Consider the following 12,937-nt stretch of genomic DNA (forward strand, 5'->3'; position numbering starts at 1 on the left):
TTCTCACATGCTTGTATAAATATTGCAAACACTTTCTTGGAACTGTAGCCACTAGGCTGACTTTACTAAAAGGTAGAAAATTTAAATATACCGTTTGAGTTTAAAGAGAAGTCAGAATTACAAGCAAACCGCCTGAGAAGGATTATTATAATACCATCAGGGCTTGCCAAGAGGAAAGTCTCTTCTCATACCCTTCCACCCAAAGGTTGTGTGATTAAGCTGCAGTTAGTCACAAGCACCATTAAAAATTCTGCACAATCAGACCCTGCAAATAATTTTACTCAAGAGAAAAGGATTCTGCTTCCATGAAACAGGCATCCAGTTCATTGTATAGACCTGGAAATTAAGGAGAAGAAGGGGTGGACAACAACTGAAAGTGCAATTTCCTCTTCACAATTCAACTGTGCATTTCCACAATTTTTTCAAGATGGGATATGGGATCCCTGAGCACTATCATCGGAAATGGTAACTCGAATTGAAAAAGCATGCATGCCTGTAACAATTCAAAGTATCTTTTTGTAGCACAAACTTTCCAAATGGTATAACAATGTCTTCTTTTAAACAAAATGATAGATGATAACATGGCAACGGGAAAGGCTTTATTCTAGGTATCATTACACCTGGTTATTGTTGGCCCCGCATAGGCAAACTCAGCCCTCCAGATGTTTGGGGACTACAATTCTCATCATCCCTGACCATGGTCCTGTTAGCTAGGGATGATGGGAGTTGTAGTCCCAAAACATCTAGAGGGCCGAGTTTGCCTATGCCTGTTGTTAGCCTTCCTCAAGTCAAATATATATATTTTTAAACATTTTCTCCAAATGTAATAATGAAAACTTTGGCTAAGAAAGCTGCTACTTGTCTTGGGACAGAAAAAGGACAGCAATGAGAGCAAAATAATTCATGTGGATGTTCACTACCATCTGCAATATATTTGCCCTACATGATCTGGGACACAGGTTATCTAAAGAACCACCTTCTCTCACTTGAGTCTTTCTCAGAGCTCCTCCTCCAAGACTTTTTGACTGTGTTGTCAAAAATGTGGGACTCCAAATCCAATGTCAGGCAAATATATTTTTATTTGCCCAAGCCTTCCAATATGTGATTGAAGATGTTTTTAACTGGAAATTTATACTGATTCTAGTTTAATTAGTCTGTTATGTTTTTACTGGTCCTACTGATTTAGTAATTTAGTTCTATTGGGATTTGATACTGTTTTTTCTTGTAAGTTGCCTGATAAGTTTTAATTTTAATATTAAAACTTAACAACATATGCACTCCTCCCATCCACTCTCAAGCCAGCCAACCATAATTTGTACAAATAGCAGAACTCATTTATCAGAGGCATTGCCTATTATACTGACCGAACCATTTGAAAATCACAAAAACCCTGTAGATTGTCTCAGGGAACCACTCTTTTGTCCTTGTACACAACTGAAAATAATAAGGAAATTCTGTCCTTTTTAACAATTGATTGGGTGCACTGATTTCTGAGTTCATTTAATCTTATGGTATCCCCACACAGCTCACATCAAAAGGAAAGTGTCTTGTTTCATTCAGAAGGGTCTCCAAGTGCTCTTCAAATAATGTCATGCAGTGAAATGCAGCTATTGATGGGAGATTCTAGCTATTTAATAACGGTTTTGTACATTTAAAATAAGAGAAAGGCAAAGGGAATGGGTGCACTCCACCAGGCAGCGGACTGCAATAAAAGCAGGCAAACCCTTAAGCGATGAAATCACATTCCGTGGGATTGTGCTTTTACTAACATGTGCTACCTGAAATCAATATTTGGGTTTATATTCTCTGTGGCCACTGCAGAAAAGGGGTATCTGAAGGATCAAGAGGCATTTTAATAGTAGCCTTGCAAGCTGTTAAGACTGAACTGTGGTTAACACAGCATGGCCATCCAAAAATACTAACCTTCATGTCTTGTTCAGCCTTCATCGCAGTCTGGGCCTGATTGCCTCTGACTCCAGAGAGTGATCCACAAGGACCCCTGGCCATATGTGGCAAACGAGGGTGGCTCATAAGGCCTGTGGTCATCTGAGGTGGCATCTGACTAGCCAGTGCCACTGGCGGCCTCTGAACAGGCGCTGGGAAGGTGTTAGTATGTGGGGCTCTTACCAATGGAGGGACCAGGTTAGGCTGAGAGAGGATCTAAGTGGGGGAAAAACAACAACAAAAAGAGAGACATTTAGCTGTTAGCATAATGCCAACCTGATCACATGGTGGCTTCTCTGCAGAGAGCATGCCTCCGCCACCAATCAGTGCCTTGTGGTGGGTGCATTTTTTCTATTAAGATTGGCCATGTTTGGAGAATTCTAAGGGGGGGAAACTTAAGGTAGGAAGTGTGCTTAAAAATTGTCTTAGCACATTTGAAAACCAAAAGGGGGGAGGGGTTCCTCAAAATATATGTCAAGATGCAGGGATTGGCAACAGATAGGTTTATGTTTTCAAACAGAATCTGGCAATCTCAAATTTGAAGTGCAACATACAAGACATTTTTAGAATCAAAAGTACACACCACTTGTCTCCATATCATATACTTTATAGCAACAGCACTCTGAAAGCACTCCCCCTTTTAAAGGATGCTCAATTTTTTATTTGTAGCTAACTGTTTGGAAGACTGCCTTACAGCTGCATTTCAGGTAAGTGGCTAAGAGCACACAATTCACCAGGAATTTCTGTACAAGCACCAATAAAATGAGTCGAGCTGGAGGCATATGCAATTCTCAGCAGAGCCAGCAGAGGAGACATTCCTGTTGTATTGTGCACTTGATGTCTGCTTTAAGCCGCACTCTGGGACCCTTCTCTCAGACACTATTTCCCCCTCTCCCTTTAAATGTTTAACACTCAAATGTAGCAAGAGCTGTGCGGAGAAGCCTGTGGTCACCTGCCTGCATTAGGGCTGTCCAATCTCTCAACTTTAGGAGCACAGATGTTACTGAAAGCAAGATACACAATGTTTATATATATTTGATTTATAAATTATTTAAGGAAATATTTGATAGATATTCCTGCATATAGGGGTTCTTCCATTTGAAATAAGCTGAAGATAGAAAATCTCAGACCACTGGCAGAATAGCAGCTGCTGCCCACCTGGGGTGCAAACTGTGGAGGAAATGGTTGCGTCATTCTCACAGCTGCCGACTGAAACTGCTTCTGGTAGACGATGGTATTCATTTTATTGGCCTGACTGTTCGGACTTGTGGAAGCAACCCTTAGAGAGAAAACATTTTAAGTAAGTTAATATATTGGATATCATAAGCACCAGAGAAACCTTTTGTTACACTTTTCATGTGCTACCTTGAATCCAGAAGAAAACTGGCCATTATTTAGTAAATGCTGTTTGTAGCGAATACAAGGAAACAGGAGTTTATTGTACAGCAATATGAAATAGAGAGATGCTAAAATTAAAGCTTAATTTACTACCACCACCCCACACAAAGGGAGAAATTAAGATTAACTATAAATTGTGGTATTCTGAATTCAATAGGCAGTGCACAATGTCTCTAGAAACCCTGTAATACAGCAGGAGGATTTAACACTGTTCTGTTCTTTCAAATAGAACCATGAGACCTTTGCTTTCTTCTGGCACCCAGCAAACATTCCTATGTGATACTGGTCGTTTCATCTCCTGATCTGCTGCCACACCTGACTGGGGTAATCACTATGGCTAAATGCTTCTATTAAAAACATGTCTTCAGATTTTGGGAAACTCCCAAATAGCTCTCAGCTGGGGGCTTTATTTTAAGGGAAGCACAAAATTTAGCTTTCCAAATCATCTTGTTTAGACTTCCACTGATTTTGTGCTCAGTACTGCTTTCAAAATCAATCTCCAGCTCTGATCAGGATCCAATGTACTATGAAGCGAGTTGTATTAGCCCTCAAAACTGAGAGGGAAAAACCTGAATGGGAACCTGCTTTTAAAGCTGAGGAGAATTTCAGTGGTTTGGTATGGTGGTCAGCATTTCAAAGGGGAAAAAACATTCTAACGGATGAGTGCAAGCTTATTGTGTGGGCCGAAGCATATATTTGGTCCCCAGCCTTCTATGTTTTGATCTCTCCTCTCAATTTGTGTTCTTCAAGTAAGCATTCAAAATAATACTAAAAAGAGTCTTACAAGTCACCTTACTTTTCAATTGGAGTAATATGAGTGACTTTTGAGTAATTTGAAACCCTAAGTGCTGGCTGTAGCTCAAATCTGCAAGTTCTTCCCTCTCCAACTGAAGACCAAATACTACCTGGCACTAATAAGAAGTATTTCTTCTTGCTCTGTTATTGCTGAATCCCTAATATCGCATAGATAATATTGGGGATATGTAGAAAAATGTACAAGGAAATGAAAATAAATTCTAAGGAGCACTCTTCATAAAATTCAGAACATTTAATCAAATAAAAGTATTCACATACATGAGAACAGTATCCAAATCATAGTTATATTGATTGTTGTCATATATATATGAAACACAATCCTATGGAAACACACCTGTGCAAGCTCTGCTGAAATAAATGGGAATTGGGCAAGTATGCAGTCATTCTGTCTTCATATTTCCTGCAAAATAAATTGCCCTGTTTCCAAATATGTTTCCTTTTTCATCTCAGTCCTGAGCAGCTCAGTTAGTTGAGCCCTCCAGCCACACAATTACTGACACTGTCTCCTTACTACAAAGTAGAGGAAATGCCAAAAAGCAATCTGAAATGACTGACTGCAAAAAGAGGCCAGAATGCCTGTCAATGGCTTAATTAAAACATAAATATTCCACGCCAGCCAACCCATTCCCACATAACCCCATTTATTACATTCACTTAAAAAAATAAATATAAAATATAAAATATAACAATATTTAAGCAGTTTTAAGATGGGAGGCGTGGTCCATATTCTGTGTTGTTAGAAGCATGTCCATATAAAATATTATGGCCCAAGTCAATGTTCTGCACAAATCTTTCTCCAAACTGCATTAGCCCTTATTTATTTATTAAACCTTTCTATGCCACTTCACAGCTGGCTACCAGAGTGGCACCCTTACACTAATGCTTAATAAGTACTATTTCTGTAAGTGGGCTTCATCACTAATCTATGCTGCTGACTTGTTTATAAAGACTTGCTTACCGGAAGGGACTAGACGTTGGAGTGGGGCTTCGTCCGGTGACTGGAGGTGTGCCTGGTTTAACATCAATGCCACTTCCAAAAGCTTTCAGGTCCATCTCTGACATCTGAAGCAAAGGAACCCAACCAACTTACAAAGGACACAAAATTACACACTAATACTTTCATGGGACGCGGGTGGCGCTGTGGATTAAACCACAGAGCCTAGGACTTGCTGATCAGAATGTCGGCAGTTTGAATCCCCATGATGGGGTGAGCTCCTGTTGCACGGTCCCAGCTCCTGCCCACCTAGCAGTTTGAAAGCACATCAAAAGCACATCAAGTAGATAAATAGTTACCGCTCCGGTGGGAAGGTAAACGGCGTTTCTGTGCGCTGCTCTGGTTCGCCAGAAGCGGCTTAGTCATGCTGGCCATATGACCCGGAAGCTGTACGCTGGCTCCCTCACCAATAAAGCGAGATGAGCGCCACAACCCCCAGAGTCGGCCACAACTGGACCTAATGGTAAGGGGTCCCTTTACCTTTACTTTCATGAAGGGCCCTGCCATACTCATTTAATCATCTTTAAAATGGCAATAGGAGATAGGAAACAAGTTCCACACCTACTCCAAAATCTCTTGGGGGGGGGGAGATGTTGACATATTACGGGTCATACTCTCATATTCCATGTGACACAAATAATTAAAATCCTCAGCTAGGCAAAATGAAAGTTCTTAAGCACTCTCTACCAATACTCAGTGAATCTCACCAAAAGACTTATGTGTAACAGATAAAGGAGTCACTGAGCAGATACAGGGAGCCCCAACAATTCAGTGGAAAATCAGTGGCTTTTTAAAAATAAAAAATAGTGACCCCACCAAACACTTTCCTCCACTATTTTTCAAAGTGGGCTTCCTCTAGTACTCCCAGGTAATTTTCAGTAGTATAAAAATATCTGGAGTTTCTAACACACCATCCCCACCCCTTTGGAAACATGACCTTTCCTCCCTTTTTTCCTTATGGGTCCACTATTTTTAGTGCTACTCAGTGATGCCATTGGCTCACAGCTGGAGAAACAACACAACTGTGGTTCAGAGTATAGGATGCTTGGGGGAGGTACACTCACTAAGTAGCCAAAAGTCAAGCATTTGACTGTGAATGTGAACCACCATAGGATACAAAACCTCCAGCCTGTGGGCCAACCGTAGCTTACCAGGGGGTCCAATTTGGCCCATGAGGCTATTTCCCTCAAACTACTCACTTGTCCACCAGCTGACAACACTGGGTGATGTCAGCTGATGGGGAGAGAGAGAGAGTTCAATGCTTCTGGCTGCTCTTTTGCCAGGGGGTTTCCCTGCAGGGTATGTGCCGGGGAACTTTGGTTGAATTAGTTTAATTCTAAACCAATTCCATCCATGTTCAATCTCTTCCATTTGCTATTTCTTCATAAACTGGTTATGGTGCTATAAGGACTAAGACTTTATCCCTTTGGAATGATTGCTAAGCAATAACCATGGCATGCCTGGATATGATGTGCATTTGTTCATGCTTTCCTCCTGCCATTCAGCAAGATTTAAGACACAGTCACATTTACCTTCCCAGTTATAATGCTGTGTTGAGCTCCAGCTGGAATTAGTCCTCTGAAAGGCTGGCCGACTTGTGCTGGCCGACTCAGATTCTGAGTCTGAGGCTGTGGTGGCGTGTGCTGTAAAGGAGGCTGAAGGGACTGTGGAAGAGCAATTAAAGGCTGGCCTGCTGATCCAAAGTTGGGCAAAGAAAGTTGTGATCCTGGTATAGGTACTGTCACCTGGAGAAAAACGCAAGAATGATTTAGACACACAGATGCTTCAATAGCTAAAGTGCATCATGATTAAATTGCCACTTCTGAATACTGTCGAGAAATATACACGTGTTGCTCTCTATGTACAGCCAATATAATTTGTACCTTCAGTGCATCTGAACAGAAAGAATATACACCTTTTTATCCTTTGGAGTTATAAACCTGAAAACATATGGGCAGCATCTGATGATTCAGAAAGCAAGCCAGAGTAGGACATGGTTCTTAGTAAACGGAATTCCCTCCCTGTCCTTCTCCTGTAACTTATGTTTTCCCTATCTCCCTCATTATTCCCTGTAAAACTGAGGTTTCAGAAGCAGGAATTGGGTTTTGTGGTGCAGAATGCAGTAACTGAAAGCATTTATTTCTTGGCCCTGATGGAGAAGACATGCACCATACAGGCTCAAAAGGACAACACTGTGAGGACACAATAGTGGAAGAGATATAGTTTCTTCATAGCCATCTTATTTGTGTGGGGTAGATTTGCTAAAATTCCACACACACCCCACCTGGTATTTTAATCACGGCCCAGCCATTTCTCTGCCCCTAATCCTCAAGTAAGCCATGGAGGTATATGGACTCTACCTAGGGAGAGTACACTTAGGGATTGTGTCAAACAGGTTCCACCAAGTGGCCAGAGCACCAATAGGAACACCAGTCATATCAACTGGAAATGTTCCAAGAACTCTCAAGAATCCATATGAATCCATCAGCTTCTGTGGTGGGAGACCATCTTAATATGTCCCCTACTCTGTGCAGAGAAACAGGAATGCGAGATATGTAAATCTCACCAGGAAATGAGCTTAAGACAAGTGTGCTATTTAAAAAAATCTCCTCATCTAAAGCACCAAACCTATACCCTGTTCTGATCCAGAGTGTTGCCTTCCTCAGGGTGGGATCATAACATATTGTGACAGCTCTACTCTTGTCATAGTAGCCGTGAAGTCCTGAGACACCAAAGATGAGCTCACTATGGATGCTGAAAATCCACTCTTAAATTGGTGTGGCATCTAGGGTCCACACATTCAAAGGGAAGGATTGAGAAGAGGCTTAGCAGTGTATTTCTAAGCCCTCATCTGTTCTGTCCAGCCCCCATTGCAACCTCCCGTGTGTGTCTGTAATGACTTCAGTGATGGTGTCCCCAATGGATAACTAGACAATTAGATACAAAATACCAAAATTTAAAGTGCTATGTGCATAAAATAAGGTAGCAGTATCAGTGGCAATATAGTTAGAAGACAAACTACACCCTACACCAAACAATATACCAAAATATCACATAACATGAAGGGGAAATTGCTCCTGGCTACAACAGGGCACAAGCGCAGTTCTTAATTTATCCACTCCAGTTGCAGACCTTATCTAAATACCTTATTCTGATATTACCTTTCTTACTCAGAAGCAACCATTCTCTGCTCTCATGTAGAGACTTCTGTCTTTAGAGTAGGGAAATTCTGGTAAACATACATACTATGCCCAATTCCCCTTGCAACTCTGCAATAAAATAGAGCCTCTATTCTTGATCCAAAAGGGATGACCTCTTTTTTATTATTGTCCCACCAGCCTAAGTTAAAGATTTACCTCTTGCCTAGCAACAGTGCTGGCCTCCAAGGCCACCACTGACTGCTGAGCCATGGTTTGGGGTAATACCGCAGTATGATCTAATGTAATATACCAAGTAGCCATTATTCAAAAGAGGCAAGCTTATGAAATACTTTTAGGATGTTCGCCTCTATGGAAGATCAGCACATCACTGAACAAACTGAACTGAATGGGAATTGTATGCAGACATTCATCTAGTGCTCCTATTCATTTCTATGTACTCTATGTAGAAGAAATGCCTATGTAGTTTACAGATCTGCACCATCTTGCTAATGTTTAGATGCCATGAACAGCATGCACAGGATTTTTCTAACAAATCCCCAGCAGAAGCACTATGATCTTGAATATTTATCACCTGATCTTGGAGAAAACTATTCTCTGAAACCACATTATGGTTTTGCATAATGGAAGATCAACTTCCTAGCTGTTGACTCTAGGATCATAAGAAGTTTAACTGGAGTAGGCTAAGGACCACAGTAAACATCACAGTGATCTCTAAACAAAAGGTGGCTTGATTTTTTTAGAGCAACACCTCTGAAGAAAAAAGAAAGAAAAAGAACACTATATATATATATATATATATTAAAAGAAAGTTTTATTCTGTGTTAGAACTGTTTTGGAGTGCTATATTCAGAGAGACAGCAACTTCTCTATAAAAGAACACAAACTATGTTCTCAAAAGAACATTCTCCTGTCAGGAGACAATGGTACTACATGCACCACAAGCACACAAACACACACATATTAAATATAATTGAAAGCAATTTACCGTGCCATAGTTTACCTGCTGGAGAGCACTGGGAGACGGCGCAGTGTTATAGAAGCTAGTCTGACCTGGTTGCTGAACCTGTCCAGAATACAAATTTGAGGCCTGGGTAAGAGTAGCTCTGGCCTGAGAAGAGAGAGGTTAACATTTTCTAGGTGACTAGCTAAGCAAGGTTAATTTAATTTGAGAACAGAACAGTTGTATGACCATTTCATTTTAGATTTACTCTTCTCTGTACGATGCAGCAGGAATGTTGCTGAACTTTAATTCCCATCAGCCCCAGCCAGCATGCCCAATGGTGAGAGTTGAAGTCCAAAGACACCTGGAGGGTCACAGGTTCTCCACTCCTGCTATAAATATTTCCACATTTGGAAAAGCAGTAAGTGTGGATAAAATATGTCCCAGATTTAATTGGACATATAACTGCTGCTATGTATAATCTATATTGAAAACAGCTGAAATACATCACTGCCAAATATGGGAACAAGGTTCTATAAAAAGTGTAAGTTTTAATGGGTGAATCAGGACTGCATCAGGGTGTGCAGGACTCTTCCATAAATCAGTCTGAAATTACCTGAAACCTGCATGCTTTGTTCCAGTTATCCTTCCTCCCTGCTACAGTTTGGAAAGAAGGGGGTGGGGAGAAGGGGTGTATTTGGGGAATCATATCCAGGGTTTGATGGGGCCCCTCCAAGTGTGGGTAACATTGTGATCTGTCCCAGGTGTCTATGAGTCACCTACCATTAATTACTCACAACGTCCTGGAGTGTCACTGTGTGTAAATGAAACAAAGGCTGCAGCCCCAGCTGCCTGGTGTGGAGGGCCACAGCAACTGCATGGGAATGCTGGCTGTTGACACCAGCCCAGTAAAGTAAGTGTTCCACAGTATGGTGCCTCAAACAACTGAAACACTATGTATAATAATACACATGAGCTGGGCTGTAGCTCAGTGGCAGAGAATCTGCTTTGCCTGCAGAAGATTCCAAGTTCAATCCCTGGCATCCTCCAGTGGGGCTGGGAGAGACCCCTGTCTGAATCTGAAATGCTGCAGAGCCGCTGCCAGACAGTGAACCACTGGCCTGACTCAGTAGAAGGTAGCTTCCAATGCTCAGATGACAGGGCACAATTAAATAAATGCACATCACAAAAACTGGGAAGGCTGCTTGCATGATAGGACAGCGAGTGCTGTAACTCAGAGGTTTTCAACCTTTTTGAGTCCACAGCTCCCCTGACCAACTACATGCTTTTTGTGGCTCCCCTGTGGGGAAACACATTCTGAGCCTCAGAAGTCCAGTTATGTCACCCCTTGCCTGCAGAGCCAGGTACTCATTGTCTCATAATGCAGATTAATTTCCCTTTTATATACACTCAGACGCAGCACAACCATTCTGTTTTGTTGTATTAAAGCTCTTGTTGTATTAAAGAGGTGATTCCAACTCTTCAGTTACTTTTCTGGGAAGGTCTGACTCTGACCTGGAGAAGATGCGTATCAATAAGCTGGGAGCCTCCTAGTCCTGAAGCTTGACTCAGTTGATGCTCATACAAGATAGGAATAGGTTGAGTATTAGATGTCTGCTGAAATGCAAGGCTTGACTGTGCCTTGGCAAGTTCCTGATGCTGCACTGCTGGGAAGTTGTGTAAGGCTGTGCCAGAAAGAACCACTGGTGACGGCTGAGACAGGCCACTTTGCATAAATGCCTGCTGGGATCTATAAAACAATAGTGCCCTGAATTAGTTAAGTTAATAAAACGTTATTAAACTACAAAAACTGGTTTCATGATTAAAGTTTTAATGTGCACTAGGCATAAAACAAGGAGAAACACACAAACGTATCATACACCCCCTTATTACAAGAAAAAGATTACTAAGGGGGGAATCCATGCAAATACTCAAAATTGACATTAATTTTAGACTTTTTTGGTCTTGTTTACAAAACTGTAAGAATGGTTCTTTCTAGAAACTGTAACACATGACTTAAAGCCACTTCACCAGCAGTTGAATAAAAGTGTCATAGCCAGGGAAACAGATCTAGCACAAAAATGCACCACACAAGTTGTAAGAGCATCAAATTTACAATATTTCAAGTGATTCTGCTCAGAATTGCAGAGGAAACCTAAACTGGACAAACACAAAGGACTGGCAAGATTCTGAACAGGCAGAGAAATGATACTTCTTATGCCACATCTATCCTACTCCCACCTCAGAAATTCTAAGCCTCCTTTTAGTCTAACATTTTCAACACTTATCCCTAAAGCACACAAAAATCTAAAATGAATGAACTTACTTTGCATGAATATTTATATTTTAATGTGGACTGTTTAATTTCAGAACATTTTTTGGTCATAAAACAGTGCAGTTTTCACAATTCTTACACCAATGAATACAAATGAAAAAAAAAATGTGTGACATAGTTAAGAGACTAGAACTAGAAACAAAATGTTAACCAAGAGGAGTTGCTTTCTACTTACCTATAAGGCTGCAATGATGAGTTAAACAATTCCTGGGCTTGGGAAACAGCAGGTGCTGCTCCTAAACCCAACTGAGCTTGATGCTGCCCTTGCAGAGGTGCATATATAGGGATTGGTATCTGCTGAACTGATGTAGGCTGTAAGGAATATAATTAATTAGATATCCAAGCAAGCAAACAAACACCAGAAATTGCCTTGTGCTCAGTCCGTCTAGCAATTCTATTCTCTTGAGGTGGCTCTCAAAGTTCTCTGTTAAAAGGATGTCTTTTCAACCTGCTTCTTGAAATCCTTTAACTATAGATGCTGTGGATTGAAACTGGGAGTTTTCACTCACAAAGAAAGTGCTCTGACACTGACCTATGATACCTGAACTAATAATGGTGTGTGCATCTCACTAGTTGCTAAAAATATCAAAGGAGTGGGAAGTACCTACAGATTCTGTGCAAGACATTTGGCTTGCAGGAACTGCAGACTACAGAAGGTACCCCAGTTCTTGCAGCTGATGAGCTTAATCTTTCACAGTAGGAATACTCTGCTCTTTGAATACACAGTTAAAAATGTTCCAGTATGAGCCACCAGCTGTGACCACAACTCAATGGTTTAGCTGGACAAGGACATTCAAAATGGAGAATGGTTGAACTCTGATTTGGAATACAAGACTCAACATGTATTGTTATTAAAAAGCAAATATGCCCCCCAGTCAATCCCCATAGTACCTGTGAGAGCCCTGGCTGAAATCCCTGCTGCTGGGCCAGTGACGGAGGAGCCAGTCGTGCATGCTGGGTACCAAAGAGATGGCTTGTATCCATGTAGAAAGCTGGAATTTGAGCTACAAAGTCATAAGAGAAAAAAACCAGTAGCACAGCGAATGAGTTAACTAAAAAGTAAAGGTAATTGATACGCCTAGCTGCTAAACAAATGCTTGGGGGGGGGGGGAGAGACATTTCAAAGGCAAGAGAAAAAGACTGATGTAAACTTTCAAAAAGAGCATTTGTGTTTTGTTTACAAACACTACAACATTCAATACAATTTGTTGGGAGAAATGAATAGACTACAAAGTTGCAATCATGAAAGTAACCAGAAGATTTAAGAAACACTGAGCTTAAATTTAGTCACCCCTACCTTTAAATAGAAAGAGGAACCATTTATACCCAGATACAATGCAAAGAGACTA

General features: G+C 41.0%; 1 protein-coding gene across 13 annotated transcripts in view; it reads right to left on the bottom strand.

Moving 5' to 3' along the window:
• PRRC2C (proline rich coiled-coil 2C) overlaps positions 1-12,937 on the bottom strand; it is an 84,720-nt gene that overhangs the window by 3,572 nt on the left and 68,211 nt on the right. For 4 of the 13 annotated variants that reach the window (XM_081914997.1, XM_081915003.1, XM_081915002.1 and 1 more), the window contains 9 exons: positions 12,480-12,592; positions 11,764-11,900; positions 10,769-11,003; positions 9,299-9,421; positions 6,685-6,897; positions 5,117-5,220; positions 4,493-4,558; positions 3,103-3,223; positions 1,924-2,160 (listed from right to left, as the gene is read on the bottom strand). In XM_081914997.1, coding sequence (XP_081771123.1) covers positions 1,924-2,160; positions 3,103-3,223; positions 4,493-4,558; positions 5,117-5,220; positions 6,685-6,897; positions 9,299-9,421; positions 10,769-11,003; positions 11,764-11,900; positions 12,480-12,592 — 1,349 coding nt within the window. The remainder of the gene's footprint in view (positions 1-1,923; positions 2,161-3,102; positions 3,224-4,492; positions 4,559-5,116; positions 5,221-6,684; positions 6,898-9,298; positions 9,422-10,768; positions 11,004-11,763; positions 11,901-12,479; positions 12,593-12,937) is intronic. The other 9 variants (XM_081914995.1, XM_081914994.1, XM_081914999.1 and 6 more) reach the window with 8 other exon arrangements.

This window comes from Podarcis melisellensis, assembly GCF_964234715.1.
Source record: "Podarcis melisellensis genome assembly, chromosome: 6".
NCBI lineage: Eukaryota > Metazoa > Chordata > Lepidosauria > Squamata > Lacertidae > Podarcis > Podarcis melisellensis.